This window comes from Lonchura striata, chromosome 8 (assembly GCF_046129695.1).
Source record: "Lonchura striata isolate bLonStr1 chromosome 8, bLonStr1.mat, whole genome shotgun sequence".
Classification (NCBI taxonomy): Eukaryota; Metazoa; Chordata; class Aves; order Passeriformes; family Estrildidae; genus Lonchura; species Lonchura striata.
In genome coordinates, this window is record NC_134610.1 from 37,741,249 (window position 1) to 37,760,968 (window position 19,720).

The following is a 19,720-nucleotide window of genomic DNA, read 5'->3' on the forward strand; positions in this document are numbered from 1 at the left end:
TGTATCTATAATTCAATGGTGTAGCTTCAGGACAACAAGCTTTAGTGTCTTAGCTTGAAGTATTAATATGTAGTTTCTATATCTTTCATTTTTGCTATGTTTTATGTTTGCCTGTTCTGCTGCTTCAGTTACAGAAAGATACAACTCCTCTGTCAAATGATGTGATATACAAAACCCTTTACTTAAAATGGAAAAATGAATTGCACACTTAATTCTCTGGATGCCTCTTTGTTCAGTGAGAAGGTAACTGAGGACTACCCTGGTTTATTCAGTAAAAATCCAGTCAGGTGTATTGTTTTGTTTTTAAGCTGATGGATAGGCACAATATATTAATTTTAACAGCTCCATCAGCTTGGGGGCACAAATCAAAAGGATGATCTCAGTCATGCAGAAGAATTCAAGAGGTTTTATGCTCTTTCCCTTAAAAAAAAGGAGTTTTACTCTGCTCTTTTAAATAAATTGCAGAGCTCAAACCTGCTATGCCTGGACATCAGAAATTTTATGAAATTTGGAATTTGCTTGAAGATAATTTTTAAAAATAATAATGCTAGAATGTGTCATGATTTAAAAAAATTGTAACTGATTTAACTTAATTTTTTTCCATTTAATATAAAGATGAGTGATCCCTACCTTCATCTTTAATGAATTAATATGAGTCAAAGCTATTTCATTATTATATTTATAAAATAATGTAGTCTTATGAAGCAAGAGCCTGTTAGACTATTAAATACTTAAAAGGCATAATTGATGTGAAAGGAAGTACCATAATCCACGCTGAGACATGAAAATGACAATTATTGTGACTTTAATTATCCCATGTGATAGAATATCCCTGGCAATAAGGCACCCTCTTCCTGGAGAAGTAATGCCAAACGTTTTACCTCTCTTCTGGTGAGACAAACGATTGAGTTGCATTTTTACATCACATCCCATGGCCCTTATTCCCTTTCCTGCTCAGCATCCAGTGTTTTTAGGACAGGAATGTGCTTTCCCTGTGCTGACAGTAAGGTCATTATTGGTGCCAAATGCTGACTTCGTAGCCCCTAGTCTCTGCTTTGTTGTGAGATGTCTCTGTTCTTCATGTGAGTTAAGAATTGCCTACAGGGAACTCGGGCCTGTTTAATGGACGAGTGCAGAGTGACAGGAGGACACAGATCAGTGCCTTAATGCAAACCCCGTGGCTGCAGAGAGCCCCTGAGTTTGGGCTCTGGGTTGCTGCTCCCCTGCAGCACAATGTTGTTCTGGTCCAGATGCCTCCTCTTGTTTGCTGGTTGAACGCTGATCTGTGGTGACAAACAGCGGATGGAGCGTGGCCTCTCCAGGAGACAAAAGTGAAATCCTGTCCAAATTACTCTTAAGAATTGCTCAGGTGACCTCATTTTGCCTTCCACAATCAATTTGTCAAAGGAACCACTACTTAGAGTGGTACTGTGTGTTTAGAGTTTAGCCTGCAGTCTGCAAAAATGGTAACATTAAAATCCAAAACATGGGCATATAAACAAGCAGCATCACAGGAATTGTGTCCCTGAAAGGTGTTGACAAACCTGTCCAGTATGTCTCAGCATGGAAATGTTAATTCTGAGTGAGATGCTGCTGGTGTGTGAGGTATTTAATAGAATCCTAGAATTGTTCAGGTTGGAAAAGATCTCTAAGATCATCAAGTCCAACTGTTCTTTCTGTGTGTCTGGGCTTTTACATCTGAGTGGTGATTGTGTTAGATCTGCTGGCAGAATGTGAAACACCTGTAAGGAATTAAGAACAAGGAATCAAAGAATTATAATTATTTTTGCAAAGAGTTCTTTAGAAAAGAGAAAATGCTACACCTGCTTTGCATTACTTGGAGTGACACAAGAAGTGTTTGCTTGATAAAGTCAGTACCAGTAGTATTTGCTGCTCAGTGACCTTGCTCTGCAGCTGTTGGAGAGCAGGAATGCCAGCAGGGTCATCTCTGCAGTTGTTGATGGCGAGCAGGCAGCGAGTGCTGTGTGCTGGGGATGTGAAACTCAACTCCAGAACATCATCGGGGTGGGCATCAGTGAATGCTGTGTTCAGAGAGCTCCCTCTGCACTCTGATCACATGAGCTTGCCTTGAAGCTTTTTGAAGATACGTTTGAGACACTTGTGTTTCGCTGATTAAGAATAAATCACTGGGCTCGTTGCTGAGAATTGTGAACCTCTAATTCTGCTAGAGAGCTTATCCTAGGTGGGAAATGGCAAACGTGGCCTTTTACTGGCTGCATGGGATGGAGGATTTCCATGGCTGTACTTTCCAGTGTGACCCCACTGGAGAGGCAGCAAGACTTTGTCCAGCAAGATCCTCTGGGGGTGTTTAGTGATCTTGGCAGAAGGTCACGGAGCGGTTTGCAGTGTTGGAATGGAGGGTGTAACCCCCTGTGTCCCAGCCCCCGGAGAGGGCCGGCACCTTGCAGAGCCTGGTACTTACGGTGCCTGTGCATCCTGCTCTGCTTCCGAGCGCCCGGGGAAGAGAAGGTGAGCGGCAGCCGCTGCCGAGGGCCCTTCAGGACACAGGGCGTAGGCTGCGAGCCAAATCACTTGTTTGGGTTGGCTGCCGTGGCTGCTGGCTGCTCTCGTCCCGGGGCCTGAGGGACTCCTCCGGTCCTGGGAGCGGATCTGTGCTAATTGCGGGCCGAGAGGGGCGGCAGGAGCCGGGCGGCGCTTGGCTCGCAGCCCGGCCGGGCGGGCTCCGGGCGGCATCCCCCTCCGCGGGCATCCCGCCCGCAGTGTTAAACATGACACCCCTTGCGCTGTGAATTCGGAACGAACCCGCTGCTAGATGAGCACTGAAAGCAGATTTCTGTAGTTCGTCTGGCCGGGGCTGAAGGGGGATGGCCGGACCACCAGGTGATGGTGGGCTTTGCACCAGCGGCACAGGCGGCTGCAAAACAACTCGTCCTGTTTACAGGAAGCCTTACGAGAAGTTGCAGGGTGGTAAGTTGTGATGAGTAGCAGCGGAGCAACCTTGGAGTACCACTTACTGCCCGTAGGAAGAGCTGCTGCAGCATCCCGACGGATGATGGATGTCCGCGTTCCCACCCGATGCGAGCGGAGCGCAGCCCCAAGCGGGGAGAAGGGGAGTGTGGGATGCTCCGGAGAGGGCTGGAGGAATGTGCCGGCTATTCGTCTGCGCTTAAAAGTGGTTCCTCTGGAGGGGTCTGTCATCCCGGAGGATGAAAAATGGTTGATCCCGCTCCGGGTGAGGAGGCTGCGCTCCCCGCGCGGCACGCTGGAAAGCGCGGCCTGGATCGCGAGGCGGGATGAGTCCTGGCGCACTCCAAGTCTGGTGAATTTACAGATTTACATATTGAGAAAAACATAAACAACAGATTTTCACACTTAGGCTCCTATTTTGTAACAGGTTTTTCCCTCGCCGATCTCTTCCCTTTGATTTTTTTCTTTGGAAATCCCCATTAGAAGTGGCCTTTTGGGTGTTGGAGAAATGTGCCAGCGTTCTATGGCAGCGAACAACATTTAGAAGGAACTGGAAATCTCCTTTTGGGCTGGCCAAGGGAGACCTTAGGATCCCAGAGACATTATATATCACCTTGTTCCAACTTTGCCACGGGCAGGAGCACCTTCCACTAGAGCAGGTTGCTCGAAGCCCCTCATCTTGAATCCATATCTGCTGAAACTACATGTGCAGGTCTATTCCATGGTGAATAGAGCTAAGAGGAATAATCAGTGTTAATTAGTCAGCGTTAAAGACAGCACCGATATCTGTAGGAATGAGCTAAATCAGGAATTCTCTATGTTAACAGAGCAGCAGTATGGCTTGTGGGATCACGGTGTCACCAATAAATGGATGTGTGCAGAGGCTGGGACCCAGAGCGTCCCTTATTCCTGGTGTCAGAGTTTGGAGCTGCTCCTGGGGGTGAGCCCCAGCCTGATGTGCCCCCAGGTCTGGAGCTGCTCCTGGGGGTGTGCCCCAGCCTGATGTGTCCCCAGGTCTGGAGCTGCTCCTGGGGGTGAGCCCCAGCCTGATGTGCCCCCAGGTCTGGAGCTGCTCCTGGGGGTGTGCTCCAGCCTGATGTGCCCCCAGGTCCGGAGCTGCTCCTGGGGGTGTGCCCCAGCCTGATGTGCCCCCAGGTCTGGAGCTGCTCCTGGGGGTGAGCCCCAGCCTGATGTGCCCCCAGGTCTGGAGCTGCTCCTGGGGGTGTGCCCCAGCCTGATGTGTCCCCAGGTCTGGAGCTGCTCCTGGGGGTGAGCCCCAGCCTGATGTGCCCCCAGGTCTGGAGCTGCTCCTGGGGGTGAGCCCCAGCCTGATGTGCCCCCAGGTCTGGAGCTGCTCCTGGGGGTGAGCCCCAGCCTGATGTGCCCCCAGGTCTGGAGCTGCTCCTGGGGGTGAGCTCCAGCCTGATGTGCCCCCAGGTCCGGAGCTGTTCCTCACTGAAAGTGAGGCCAGGCTGTGGCACAGCTGCCCGGGGCAGCGGTGGAGCCCCGTCCCCGGGGGAATTAAAAGACCTGTAGATGTGGCACTTGGGGTTTTGTGGTGGAAGTGGCAGTGCTTTCCTTCGTTTTTACACCTGCTTTTTTATTGCTTTTGACCCTCACTGGCATTGGTGAAGGATGTTTTGATTGTAGATGTGGGAGATGCAAGGTGGTTTTTCAAGCCTTTTTATGGGATGTTAGGCATGGAACCTAGAAGCGTTATTGCTTAACTTTTTTTTTTTCCTGCCAGCCTGGTTTGTGAGTGACTAAAAGCAGGCATTTACTGGCTGTTAATTACCTCCGCATCCCTGCAAAAGCAGTGGCAAGCTGGGTGTGAAAGGGGGTGTGTGTGCCACGCCCTCCTCCTGCAGTGTACGAGAGCCAGGTTCTGATTGCTGCTTGGGAAGAGTTTTTGCCTGACTAACCAATCTAGTAATGGGGCTTGTTAATTGTGCAGAGTTAATTGTAAACCGCAGAGATGCGGTGAACAAACATTTGTTAAGGTGGGTCACAGATAAAAAAATAAACCGGTTCTGAGTAGTTTTGACTGATTTTAATTGTTGCCTCGGATGCAGAATGAACTAAGATCTGAGCTCAGGTTGTGGTCCAAGCTGATGGGTACCACACGCCTTGCCCTTTTGTGGACCTGAGTAAATCCTGGATCCCATTATCACATATAATCATCCCCAAAGGCAGATGCCAAGAAGAAGATGCCGGACTTTTCAGTGGTGTCCAGCACCAGGATGAGGAGCAACGGCCATAACCTAAACCACGAGAAGTTTCACATCAACACGAAAAAGAACTTCTGTAAGTTGATGGGAACAGGCTGCTCGGGGAGGTTGGGCTCCCTCTCTGGAGTCGTTCCAGCCTCACCTGGACGTGTTCCTGTGTCACCTGCTGCAGGTAACCCTGCCTGGGCAGGGGCTTGGACTGGCTGACCTCCAGAGGACAATTGCGTGCTTCTGGCTTGCTGGCGCTGCTGGCAGGGAAGCGCAAGGCGTATCCCTTTCCCGAGAGGAGGCGGCAGAGGGAATCCGGGCCGCTCCCGGGCGGGCGGGACTCCATTCCGGCGCTTGTTTGCTGCCGGCTGGCGCGGCCGGGCCCCGCCGCTCGGCTGCGCGCTGCCCGCCCCGGGGCGTGCGCCGGGCGCTCCGGCACCGCCGGCTCCGCTCCGCGCGGCCCTTCCGCGCCCGCCGCGGATACCGACCGCATCTACCCGAGGAGAGGCCAGGGACAAACACGGCCAGATCCGCAGCCGCGCTGTAAACAATGGGCTCGGAAGCGGCTGCTGCAGCTCCCATGCCGTGAAGAGCGGAGCCGGACTCCGCGGGAGGAGGATGCGTGCGTGGATGTGAGCCGTCCCTCGGCGCCTCTCCGGGATGCCGCTGCCATGGACGCCGGCCGCCGGCGGGGAGCGCAGCCGGAGCCCAGCCTGACCCCGCCGCAGAGCGGGGTGTGACACCGGAGCATTTTTTTTTTTTTTTTTTTTTTTATTACAATTTATTTATTTCATTTTTTTTTTTTAACCGGGTTGCAGTGGATTGTGGCTCTGCGTTTCCAGCCACCCGCGTCTCTCCCTTTATCCATCCATCCATCCATCCATCCATCCATCTCGGCGCCGATGCCCGTGGTGCCCGCCGCTGCCTGAAGGCAGAGCCATCATGTACCTCCTGGACAGCAGCGAGCCGCCGGCCGCCGCCTCCTCCCCCGAGAGGATGCAGCGGGGCACTCCGCAGAGGAAGACCGTGTACCGCATCTCCGTGACCATGGTGAAGAAGGAGCTGCTGGGGCCGGAGAGCGGCCGCGCCGGCCCCGAGCTGCCCCGGCGCGGGCGGAGCCGCCCGCCGGGCTCCTCCAGCCTCACCAGGGCCGGGCTGCTGCTGCTGGAGGAGGAGGAGGGCGAGGAGGAGGGCGAGGAGCGGGACAGGGTCCCCAGCCCCTGCGGCTTCCGCACCTTCCGGACGCTGAGCACGGGGCAGCTGGAGCTGGGCCGCCTCAAGGTGCCGAGGAGAGCGGGGCCGCCCGTGCCCGGGGCGCCGCGGGGCAGCGCCGGACCCGGAGAAGCCGCGGCGGCCGCAGCCGCATCCCCGCCCGGGGAGCAGGGGGGCAAGGACGGTGGGCCCGGCGAGCCGGCCCCGGCGGAGCGGGGCCAGAGCCCGCGGCGGCAGTCGGGGCTGCTGCGGCGGAGCTTCAGCTTCAGGCACTGGAGCGGCGGCGGCAGCGCGGAGCCGGCCCGGGTGCGGCGGCACAGCAGCTCCGGCTGCCTGCCCGGGCCGCCGCCGCCCTCGCCGCCCGCCGCGCTGCCCGCGGAGCCCCCCGAGAAGCGCAACACGCTGGACGTGGGCGAGGTGCTGAGCCAGGCGGACCCGCTGTCCCGGCTGGAGCGCTGGGAGCGCAGCAAGAGCAAGAACCGGACCCTGGATAACAGCGACCTGCAGCGGCTCTCGGAGCGGCTGGGCCGGGAGGGCCCCGCCGCCGGTACCGAGCACCGGCTCCTGCGCTTCTTCAGCGGCATCTTCGCCCGCAGGGACGGCCCCGCCGCCCTCTTCGGCAGCCCCCACGGGCGCTCCCCCCGCAGCAGCTTCTCCAGGTCCAGGGCTTATTTTAGCAGCCTCAGGAGAGCCGCCGTGGACACGCAGTCCAGCTCCGAGAGCATCAACGGGTCCCCCCATAAAGGTGCCCCTCCTTGTCTCCTCTGGGTGGCTCGGCATCGGTGCTGGGGGATGGGTGGTGGGGTCAAGGGGCTGTTGGGTGCGAGGAGAGGGAGATGCTGCACTGGGGTTCAGCAGGGTGGGCAGGCCCTGGCGCAGGGTGCCCAGAGAAGCTGTGGCTGCCCCTGAATCCCTGGAAGTGTCCAAAGCCAGGCTGGATGGAGCTTGGAGTAACCTGGGATAGTGGAAGCTGCCCCTGCCTATGGCAAGGGGATGGGGTGAGATGATGTTTAAGGTTCCCTCCAATCCAAACTGTTCCATGGATACAGCGTGCTTTGAAGCACCTGGTAGTGCAGCTCTGCAGAGTGCAGGTCAGGCTCTCTGTCCTCCTGAACCAAAAATCCCTCTCTGGGGTGACTGGTTGGGCATTCTAGGACAGATGCGTGAGGCAAGTGTCACTTGTTTAATTATGGAATAGAAGCTGGACTGGAGTGCTGCTGTATATAGGTCACTGGGTGGCCTAGTGCTGCACAGCACTGGGACTTTCTCCTTTTGGAAAGACTTCTGCAATCTGAAGCATGGGTTATGTTGGTTAGAAATGGGCACTACTGGAGAAGTGAGTAAATGCTGGTGTAAATGTCTCATAAATCCCACATGATTATTGTAATAAAAGAGCTTGAACTTAGATGTTTTTGAAAAACATAGTATAGAATCAGAAGCCACACTCTTTGAATTATTTTATTACTTGAGTCATTTTATATAGCTGTGTACAAATTAGCCAGAGCGTTTCTAGTCTAGGTGGAAATCAGATAGGGAATTCTTGGGGTTTGTGAATCCCTCAGATACAAGAAAAACTTGAATAAGAACCTTACTATGGGATGGAGGTACCTTACTGTGGGACAGCAGGGAAGAGCTGACGAGCTGCTTTCTCTGAGGATCTGCAAGAATCCTGGTATCACTGGCTGTCAAACCAGAAATGCTGGTTGTGGAGCTTCATTGTGCTTTCTTCCAGCTGTGCTTTCAGATCTTTAATAAGTATCTGTGATGAAACATTTACCCAGCAATTACAGTCACCTTTGAGCACCAAGTGCTTATCAGGTGGCAAATGATCTCCTAGTTGCTGCTTTTCTGAAAACACAATTCTCAATTAGATTAAGCTTTCATGAAGGCCCAGGTACAGCAGAGGATGGTGTGGAGTTGGGCCCAGGTGGTTTATTGGGGAAAGCAATAACCAGCTGCCAGCTCCTTCCATATCCAGAGCTCCTGCTGCGAGTGGAGCGTGCCCAGAGTTTGAGGCACAAGGAGCAGAGCCAAATATTTAGACCTAACAACTGAGGACTGTAAGGTTTTATTGATGTAGGTTTTATTTATGTGGGCTTATAATAATCTTGACGGAAATTGTGGTCTGACCTTGGTTAAAGTTCAAGGAAACCACAACAGCTAATTACTTCATTGGGCTCTTCATGCCTGTCCTGTGCCAGCACACTCCAACTGCTGCTCTCCTCCAGCTGCCCACGGTCAGGTACTGGGAGCACAGTCTTCCTGGCCTGGGAGGAGACCTCAGTTAATTGATAACTCGTGGTACATAGCACTGAGATGTTCCAGAGAGGTTCTTTCTGTGTGTGCCGCTACCAAATTTGTGCAATGAAGCCTTGAGCTTGCTCTGCAGAAAATGTGTCCCTGTGTCCCAGCAGGGTGATTGCAGTAGGCAACAGTGTGGCAGGCTTGTGTTATGGGTTGGCATGCCTGGTGTGCTCTGTTTCCTTCCCTTTCCCAATAAAAGTGCAGTTTGGGAAAAAACCTTGTGCACAGCTCCAGCTGTTGCTCGTTGGTGACAGTTAGAAAGCTGAACTTGAACTAATTGGAATTTCTCCTACTATATGTTAAGAACAATATTTAATTAGTTATTATTAGCATGCCAAATACATTTTAATATTTTAAGGGTGGAACAAGCTGCTGCTGGACCAAAACTTGTATTTTGCTTCTTTTAGTTGATGTGGAGTTGGTGTGCTCCTGACAGTCCTGTGTGTGGATTCTGGAGTAATTGCTGACACACAGGTGGAACCTTCATTTCATTGCGGGTTTTATGCCTGGAAACTTGGAGAAATTCCTGGCTGTGAGGGTGGGCAGACCCTGGCACAGGGTGCCCAGAGCAGCTGTGGCTGCCCCTGGATCCCTGGGAGTGTCTAAGGGCAGGTTGGATGAGACTTGGAGCAGCCTGGGATAGTGGAAGATGTCCCTGCCCATGGCAGGGAGTGGGATGAGATGGGTTTTAAAGTCCTTCCCAACCCAAACCAGGCTGTGATTTTGATTCTACACTTGTTTCCCTCACGGCCTTGGTATTCTCTGTGTTTGGTGCTGTGCATGAGTTATTTGATGTTTTACTTGCAACAAAAAGACTGCCCAGGGTTTTAAGAGAAAGTAGAAGCTTAAAAAAAATGTAGCTTGTTGGCATTTTTATCTTCAAATATTCACCTGGGTACTGCAGTATCTGCTTGGATGATATTTCCTGAAAAGAAATACTGCAGTCAGGTACAACATAGTTTTGAACATGTTTTAAAGTAGAAGAGTCAAGGATTTTTCAATCTACATGTTTTTGATGTTACTGGGTCTGACTTAGGCTGTGGAGTTGGTAAAGGTTGATTTTTGGCTGGGATCAGTCTGTAGTCTCTCAGTAGTTATTCATGCTGTCACTGAAGAGCCCTTGAGCATCGAGCCTTTTCTTTTTCTACCTGCAAACCCCATTTGCTCTGATGTTGTTGGCCTCAAATCCTATGCAAGTAACAATTCCCAAAACTCTTGCACAGAGAAGCAGGGGATCCATTTATTTGAAAGAAGAAAGGTTTTCTGTATGCATGACCACTATCCCCAAAGGCAGAAAGAGAAACTTCAAGCCAGAGGAGTTATTTTTGCCTTAAACCATTTAGAAGTCCTTAAGGGGAATGTCATTCCTCGTCTAAACTTTTTTCTCCTTGAAGTTTTCATTATTCTTTCCTGGTGAGAGGAACACTTGCTGCTCTTGAGGAAGATGAGGAGGATGTCTCTGAGGCTGAGGGTGTAGGGAGTGGTGTTAAAACAGTTTATTTTTCAGTGGTTCTCACCTTGTTACTTTTGTTTTGAGATAAATTTGTTTGAATAACCTCTCTTTAGGATACACTAACAAGATTTGGGCATCAAAATTGTTGATTATCAAAAAGAGTATCATTATAATATGATAAACTGCTCTTTTGAGGTTTCTCCCCCTGAGGTTTTAGAGGAGTTAGTTTTAAGCTCTTATCTCAAATTCTTTGCAGCTTGGAGTCATGGGAAGCAGGGGGAAGCTGCTGAGTGATCTCTGTTGGAGCCTCCAGCCTTTCCCTTGCAAAGCTTCACTTGAGATAATTCTTGTTAGTTCTGTGTCATTCTCCTTGCTGCTGTGGTCACTGCTCTGCTGTGCTGCTGGCATTCCCAGAGCAGCCCAGGAAGCCTGAAGTGCACGGATGGGTGGGCAGAGACCTGGAGCACATGGGATTTGCACAGGGAGATGCAAATGCACTGGAACTGGTCCTGTGTGGCTCCCTGGGATTTGGCTGCAGGTTTTTGGGGCTGTGCTGGCATAAGCATAATCTTTTTCAGCACTGGAGAGTCCCTGATTTCATGAAGTAAAAGCCTCCTAGCACTCTTTCAGCTGTTTCAGTTCTTGTGAATGTTGTCTAGAGGTTGTTATGAAAATAAAACCCAGCAGATAAATGGATTGTAGTTGGGGTCAAGCATTTTCAAGCATTGTCTAAGAGGGCTTTTTTTATTGTTTATTGAGTAGGTCTTCTGTCAAATAAAATGACTGCCAGCTGCACTGATAGAGCCAGGTGATTAAGAACTGAACTGGTATTAAGGTCACTGGCTGAATTAGAGAATGAGATGGATTAATGTGTGCACAATATTGAAGCATGTGCCAGCTGCTATCAGCCACGGTCTTTGTTTTTCTCTTAAAATTGAAAAGAAATGTAGAATTTTAATGCCTCTGTTATAAACTTGACAGTTAAATGCCTTATGGCAGTAATGGGTAAGTTTGTTGGGACAGATCACTGAATACTTCTGTGAAGTGTTGTGCAGGCATTCATCTCCATTCCCTCCCAAAGCTCTGTAAATTGAATTAGTTGAATTAGTGCTCTGTTGTTTTGCCAGAGATCTGCCTGTTCCTTGCTTTACCACTCCAGGTAATGATGTGTTTATATAATGAAGCTCACGCAGATGACCAAAGCACAACTTGCACAAGGAAAAGAAACATTCAGAACACGGTATTCCTTTTCCTTTCCTCCTAATTCCTTGCCTTGAATCTGAGGTTGCTCAGTGTGAGGAGAAGCCAAGTGCCAGGTCCTGCCCTTGGGTCACTGCAGCACCGCAGGCTGAGGGAAGAGTGGCTGGACAGGATCTGTAAGGAAAGGACCTGGAGCTGCTGGTCAGCAGCAGCTGAAAGTGGGCCCAGGTGGGCAAGAGGCCAGTGGCCCCCAGGCTGTGCCAGCCACGGTGTGACACAGCCCTAGGACAGGGATTGTCCCCAGGGCTGGCCCTGCTGAGGCCCCTCCAGTTCTGGCACTCACAGCCAGAGGGACACGAGGGGCTGGAGAATGGCCAGGGAAGGGGCTGGAGCCCCTCCTGGGGCTGAGGGAGCTGGGAAGGGGCTCAGCCTGGAGCAAAGGAGGCTCAGGGGGACCCTGTGGCTCTGCACAGCTCCTGACAGGAGGGGACAGCCAGGGGGGTCGGGCTCTGCTCCAGGGAACAGGGACAGGAGGAGAGGGAATGGCCTCAGGCTGGGCCAGGGCAGGCCCAGGGTGGACAGCAGCAGGAATTCCCCCATGGAAAGGGGGCTCAGGGATTGAAGGGGCTGCCCAGGGAGGTCTGGAGTGCCCATCCCTGGAGGTGTCCAAGGAAGGGCTGGATCTGGCACTCAGTGCTCTGGGCTCAGGACAAGGTGGGCATCAGTCACAGGTTCAACTCAATGGCCTTGGAGGGCTTTTCCAACCAAAAGGATTCTGTGATTCTAAGGGGCATGGGCTTCCTCTGGAACTCTGCTCATGCTGGTGAGTGTACAGTTTCTGGTTTTTCAGATGTGGGCTCTGTATGTGAGGTGGCAGATGAGCTTTTCCCTCAGACCAGAGGAAGGGTTTTAGTTGCTCGTAGTTCCTGCGTGACTTGACTGCAGTTCTTTGCCGGATGTAATGACCATCCTACCCTGCAAAATAAAATCACTGGTACCAGATGCTGAGCCCTTCCTCCAGTGGAGCAGCCAGAACCTGCCATCACTCCAATTTCACAAAATACAATTTCAAAGCAGTGTAAGATCATTAGCAGGGTTGCATCCAGGTCTTGGATTCCTAGATCACCACTGAAGAACCACTTGGGTGTATTTGAATGAGCAGTTTGGCTCCCTGATGCAGAGCAGAGCTAATTTTGATCCTACAGAGCTGATGACCAGCAGTAGTTGAACAAGTACAACTCTGCCATCCCTGTAATGACTGTGAAACTATGACGTGTACTGGGGTTTTCTTTGGCATGGCCATAACCTCAGGAATTGGTGTTTGGAAAGCAGAGAGCAAATGTTTTAAATGCCTGAATATTCCTTTGCACTTTGGGCTGCCTAGGATTTAACAAGAAATCATTAATGCAGACTGCTAATATGCTGGTGTTACTTTTGATAAGTGGTGTTGGGATTTCCCCATGGCAACTGCAGTAAACACACAGTGAGAGGCCCTTTCTGCCAAAAAACACAGAATGGCTTTTTTCATGTGTGAGGAAAAAGAAATGCCACTATATTGAACCCGTGAAGTTATCATCTATTTTGTTCATGAAAAGCATCCAGCATAAAGCTATTATCTTGATAGGAGTTGAAAACGGGGCGTTTGATGATTTTTGATGGTTCAGGCTGCTACATAATGACAGTGTGTGACAAATACTTGTGCTTTATTGACAAAATAGTACCAAATGTTTCTCCAAAGCAAAGCAGGCGGGAAGTGCCAGCGAGAGAATAAGCAAACAGTGCCGCTGCAGCTTTCTGCAGTCTTTTTTTGATCATCACAGACAACATTAATGTTTGGCCTTGTTATTTATTGAGGTTTCCTTTGGGAATAAGAAGGGAAACAAGGCAGAGAGACCTGCAGTGCAGCTGCTGGGCTGCAGGAGCAGCTGGAAGGGCTTTGGAACAGGCAGGGACTCGGGGCAGTGTGTTTGGCACGAGGGCCACTTGGTCAGTAGGTCCCCTTTGGAGGGATATTTGTGGAGTGGGTTCACTTCAGTCATCATTTAACCTCGTGCTCAGCCCTCGTTCTCGTGTTTTGGGTTCTGTTGGAGCTGCCCAGATGAAGATGTAAAGGTCACTGGTGTGAAGAGATAACCCTGAGCAAATCTCTCCATGTACTGAGATGTTACAGTGAGAGCTTTGTGAGGAGCCCTGTAGGATCTGGCTGTAATGTCAGTACAAGCCCTGGGATTTAAAAGGTAGGCACGTCTGTATTTCCTGGCTATAAATGTTCCACGTGGGTGGTGCTCAAAGTCTGTCTCCTTGCTTTGAAAAATGTTCCCTCTTATTGCCTGACACCCCTTATTTGTACCTTTATTTTCACTAGCCTTTAGATAGAGCTATTGAATTAAAGATTCAGCAATGTCAGTTCTGGTTATATCAAGCAACTTTGATTTTTAAATGAATTGATGATGTGTCTCAACTACTGAGCTCAGGGAAGTTCATTTCAGCCTTGAACTTAATAAGAAATAAATTCAAAGTTTCTTGGGAAATTCCCAGGGTTAGTAGAGGGTTCTTGTTCTTCCCAGCTCCCATTTTGTGAATGAAGCCTCACAGCAGATCTTTCTTACCTTGGAAGGATTAGATGCTGGTGTTTTGCTGCTTAGATATGAAGGAGAGCTCAAATACTGTGCTGTGTGCTGCCAGCTCCTGGTGCTTCCAAGTGATTTACAATCCCTCTTCGTTTGCATGTATTTGCCAGTCAGCTTGTCTGACTCCTTTGACAGAGAATCTGGATTCCTAAAAATGCTGGTTTAGGAATTGTTGTTTATATACATATACATGTGTGAGGTTTGAGAACAGGGTTCTGCATCACTGATACAAGCTTTTTCCCTTTTATTCCCATGCAAACAGTTGCTTAAGAGCAGTGCCAATGTATTAAACATAAGGGAAAACTCTTGCAAAAGTGAGTGCTGAACCACTCAGTGCAGCTGGATTTGATTTGATTTGTAGGGATGTGTAAGGCATTTATGGAGCTGCCTCCCTCCTTAGTTTCTCTGCTGCTTCTGTGGGTGCAGATGTTATTTGGGTGTTAAAAGCACAATATTTCACCTTAATGAGTTCCTGTTTGTTCTCACTACTAAGTGGCACTTCTGTCCTTAGGCTGAGCCCTGGGTGGCCCTTAACCCTGCTAGCATTGCTCTTAGGAGCATTCCTGCTGAGCTGATGCTCTCCCTCCTTCCAAAACCAAGGCTCCTAAGCCCCAAAGCCTTCTTTGGGATGAGTGTCACAGTGACAGAATGCCTGAGACATCTTCTGCTCTTCCAGGGCTCATGTTGTGTTCCTATCTGGGGTTAAATGCCTGGGAAACTGGGATGTTGACCCAACTGTTCCTTATGTAACATCCTAATTCAGAAGCTCCTCTGTTCAGAGATTCAGAAATATTTATGTTGGCAAGGCAACAGCTTTTGTGCCTCGACTCTGTGTCCTGCAGGGAAAAATCCGATTTTGTGCTCACAGAGGATACAAGGTTTAACTTTTCTCCAGTTTTAATTACCGAAGCTGTTAAAATTGACCGTGTGTTGCTCTTCACGGCTTTCAGGAGATTGTGCTCAGGCCTTGGAGAGAAATTACTATTTTGTCTTCTCTACCCTGACTTGAATTGAAAAATCACCTGTTTTGCTTTATCCTTGGCTGCAGATTGTTGGCTTGCTTGCTCCCAGGATGACAGATCCTCACTGGCTGCCCCTTTAGGTACCCAAAGTCTAAAGAGAGATCTCCCCAGTGCCTTCTTACATCCTGACTTGTTAACTTTGTCAATGAAGAGTTTGTTTTAATAAAAAGAGGCTAATTTCTGCCCTCGGGGGAAGGTGTTACCGTTGGTTTTGTGCTGTTGGCCAGGAATTTCCTTAGATTTCCAGCATGGTGTTGGACAGCCTTGTGCAATTTAAGAGTTAAACCAGAGATATTTTTAATTCTGTGTAGATTTGTGCATAGCAGGGTTGTTTCCCAAGGGTCAGAGGAAGAAGAGGGCAACACTAAAGGACTCTTTCTGAAAAAAGATGATTTAAAAGCAGTGTTCCTAAGTCCCTGGGAGTCAAGGGCCTCTTTCAGCTCCCATCTGCAGGGCACTGTCTCTGTGGGGTCACCTGGTGTTGGTGGAAAACCTTCGAATGAGAGCAGTTCTGGCCAAAATATGTTACTGTTGTATTTGAGTCTAATCTCTCAAAAATATCTTAGCATGTCCTAAGTCTTCAAAATTCCTGGCTATTTCTGAGTTAGCTGCAAAGTCACTGCTTAGGGCAGATGATGGTATTTGAGATTAGAAGGTTGCTGTGAATGAAGAGCTGAACTTCAGCTTCTGGGTGAGGCGGGGATGGGGCCTTCAAGGAGAGGGACCGAAGTTCTCAGAAACAAAATTCATTATTTTCACTTTAGATACCTGCAGAGCTTCCCAGGTAACTCAGGGTGAGGTTGTTAGAGAATGACAGGCTCTGAAAAGAGCAGGTTGGGATCAGATAAGAGCGATGTATGTTTGGCTGTGCATAAAGATGTGTAAACACCTTGATTATTTCTCTGTGTGTGCACCAGAGGCGTGGAAATGCTGGGAGTCCCTTTGGCTGCCTTGAAAACTTGCAGGAATCCTTCCCTTTTGCCCCTTCTTATCTCTTGGTCTCGTGAACACAAAGGGTGGGGAGGGAAAAAGCGAAATCTGTGCAGTTGGTTTGCTTTCTGGTGGGATTTAAACATTCCTGAGATTATTGCCAGGTTTTACTGCTGCCACCTGCTTTATTTCCTCACTGGGGAGGCCCTGCAGAGCCTCAGGTGTGTCTCTGACTGGTGTGTGCCACTGCATCACCTGCTAATGCCTCTGACCCGACTCTATTTTTAACTCCAGGCAGGCAGGAGAAGTCATGCTAAGCAGAGGCTGATCAGACAGCACTGCAGTCACCTAAAGCCTTGTGTGTGCTCAAAGTGCCCTCTTCCTCCGGGAAACACAGCTGGTAGTGTGGAAGAACTTGTTCTGAAAATCACTTTGAGAGATGCTCAAATGAAAACAAATTAAATAGATGTATATGTAATCTGTAGAAATGAAAATTATATATTTTAATATACAAATTTTTAAAGCTTTCATGTTTTTTGAGGGTTTTTTGAGTGTTTGATTTATATTTATATATTTTATATATGCTATATAAAAATAAAAATTAAAAGAAATAATAATTAACATAAAATATGTATTATTTATATATAGACAATACGTATAATATAGTATATATTAGAAACATATATTCATATAATTATAATATAATATAATATAATATAATATAATATAATATAATATAATATAATATAATATAATATAATATATTATTTTTAATATATATTTTCACAGATATGTTTAGTAGTGGAATCTGAGAGTTTTTCAGTTCCGTTGTGCCTGTAAAATAGAAACACAATGGCTGCTATTTTATATGAGGGCTATAAGACTTTGTTTTCTAGTTGGGCAGATGGTTTCATTCAGTTCAGCTCTGATTAAGATATCCCAGTCCTAGGCAGATGTGCTATTTCTGTCCTGAGGTGGTTGTGCAGTGCTGCCTTGCTCTGCTTCTTGTATTTCTGCCACAGTGGCCACATTACACTTCAGTGGTGAAGCTACAGGTCAAGAGGAGACCTTTCCAGGAGCTGTCCCAGGCCGTGTAAGACCAGTCCCTAAGGCCAGGTGCCCCTCCCAGTCTGGCAGAAATCCTTGGAAGGAGGGTGGGGATTACAGGGCAGGTCAGTGTTTGTCCCTGGCTGTAGCACATCCCTCAGCACCAGGCGTTCTCGTGCTTCTGGATGTTCATAGAGGCTCCTTGCACCAGTAGCATTCCTCATCCAGGTCCTCCTGGAGATGAGCAGGGTGTCAGTACCACTCATCACTTGTTCCCAGATTCTCCCACCTAAATCTCAGCCAGAGCAGCAGCAGGATTTGTATTATCCTTTATTTTAAAGAGGGAACCTTTCTGTTGTGTGGCTTTTACTGGCAGTTCTCATCTGATCCCTTTGGAAGCATCCTGATTTGGGGTGGTGAAATAGCTGTGCTTGATTTTGAGGGACCTTTGTGTCCCTTCTGAATAAAATCTGAGGGTTTGCAAGGAAGCATCTTGGAAGCAGGACTTTTCCTGGGATTGCTATGATGGGGGAACAGAAAGCTGCATTTAAAATAAAGGACTCCAGAACAAAGTGGGACTTACTTGCTGTGTTAATTACAGTTTTGTTCTAGGTAACTGTTAAGTGATGCTGTATTAATTCCTTGCTACTATTAGATGGTTTTTGCCATGGAAATGAAAGCTCTGATTTCCTCGTGGATTACGGATTGCAGTCAGAGATGTTTTATTTCACACTGTACCACTGAAACTTCTGTATGAAATCCCTGCAGGCCCTGAATGTGTGTCTGGGCACCTTGTGGTGTCCTCTCATTCGGGTGGCTTGGAAATGAACTGAGCACACTGAAGGAAATTGTTCTTGGAGTACCTCCTGGAAATTTCTTTGGCAGGAGGAGCACAGGCCATGCCTGTTGAGGTTGGCTGCAGTAACCAGGCAGAGGTGTTAAGGTGAAGCTCTTCTTCCTTGCACTTACAGGCTATGTTCCTGTCACAGCTTGCCTTAACCTCTACCCTGGCAAAGTATGTCAGGAATTGACTGATAACAAATCCCTTTCCATCCCCAAATAAAGAAGAACTGGAGTGTGATCCGAGCATGCCTGCTCTGGTTTGTATTTTTAGGGCCCCTAGGCTGAGAATCAGCTGTATCAGTGTGATGTTGCCCATAAATAGCGTGGATGTGGTATGGAGACAGGTTGTTTTTATGTGGAAGAACCGATGGAAAACCAGTTTGGATGGAAAACCAGCTCCCCCCAGTTGGGGGATTGACAGCATTTAGTGGCTGATGGAGCTGGCTATGATGTAGTCATGATTTATAAAATGTGTGTGACCTGTTTCCCCAGCACAGGACTTCACACAGTTCTCCTGCAGTTGTAGTTGGCTGCCAGCCCAGTGCCCTGTCCCAAAGAGCCACTGCAGGTGGCTGCTGGTGGCTTCTGAGGTGGCCCTGAGTGGGTTTGGGTCCATGCTGGCTTGTCCAGCCTCCTCCCCCAGCCCACTGCCAGCTGCCACTGCTGCCCCTGGGAATAAACCCAGAGGGATGGAGCTGTTCCTCTCTCCTGCAGGAGGGGGAAACTGAGTTACCCAGCCAAGCTCCAGTGAGCTCTGCAAATTTGGGACACAATTCCTGCTCCCACTCCTCCTGTGCATTCCACTGTTACAGCAGGGTTCTGTGGTTCACACCGAGTAAAAAGCTAATTTCTTTCTGGATCCAATCTGAGTTCCTTTCCTGCAGAATAATCCTAGGAATGTGTCATCACAAACACTGCTGGCCTTTACTGTTGACATGGGCTGTCCCTGTCCCCAGCAGGCCCTCAGGGAGGAGGAAGGAAGGGTTTTGTGCAGTAAAAACTGAACAAAAATCACAGCAAAACATAAACCACTTTTTTTTTTTTCCCTGCTAAGATTAATGAAAATGGATTTCTGTGCATTTTTTCAGTCATTCAGATGATGAGCTTTGATAAATACTTGACCAACAAGCAGTGGGTGCTGGATGAGAGCCCAAGGAGCCCCATGTAACCTCCACAAGGCACTTCCCAGATAAGCCAAGGCTAAATTTGGGCTCAAACCACTGGAGTTTAGCTTATCTTGTCAGTTCTTGTACCCTTTTCAGGCAGTCTCAGAGGGGTTCTTTTCCTTAATTTCCTTTTTTTCAATGGCATGCTGCTTTTGGGGGATTACATATTATTTATTTATGTATGTATGTAAATACGTAGATGTCATACATATGTAAATGTATATATATAAACATGTATATAAATTTTATATAATATAAAAATCCATATCAAATGGAGTTTGCATGCAGTGCTTTTATTTCAAGCACATTCCTATGCATATTTAATCATTTTATGGCTGTGGCTAAGCTGGTGAGCTGTGTGATAGGAGTTTGGAGTCAGGCTGTGTCTTTACTCTCTGGGCTGGGAATTTTTGAGTAATAAAGGCAGTTGTGTTTAACTCCAACTCATGAAATCACTTAAAGTGAATTTTACCACCTTTATTTCTTCATGTTTGTTTAGTGGAATATGCACCCAGCAGGCCAAACCTAGGAAAAAGTGATTGCAGAACCAATAAAATCAGCTGGGTGTTGAAATAAGCAGTTTTGCAGCATTCTCACTTGTATTTTTTCCTTCATTTCAATGTCATGTTTTTTCCAGTGGATGACTTGTGCTCAAAACCTTGGGCGTCAAAGTGGTTGTGAGGTTTTTTGTTGTTTTGTTGGGAGTTTGAAGGGCATTTTGACTGATTCTGTCACAGATTTTGGCAGC

The 19,720-nt window shown here is 48.5% G+C and overlaps 1 protein-coding gene across 8 annotated transcripts in view; it reads left to right on the forward strand.

Moving 5' to 3' along the window:
• AGAP1 (ArfGAP with GTPase domain, ankyrin repeat and PH domain 1) overlaps positions 1-19,720 on the forward strand; it is a 307,939-nt gene that overhangs the window by 58,283 nt on the left and 229,936 nt on the right. Inside the window, exon 1 of one of the 8 annotated variants that reach the window (XM_021536096.3) lies at positions 5,589-7,122. The exons of the other annotated variants lie outside the window; for them this stretch is intronic. Coding sequence (XP_021391771.3) covers positions 6,108-7,122 — 1,015 coding nt within the window. The 5' untranslated portion in view covers positions 5,589-6,107. Of the gene's footprint in view, positions 1-5,588; positions 7,123-19,720 lie in introns of those variants that run through there. 8 annotated transcript variants of the gene reach the window in all.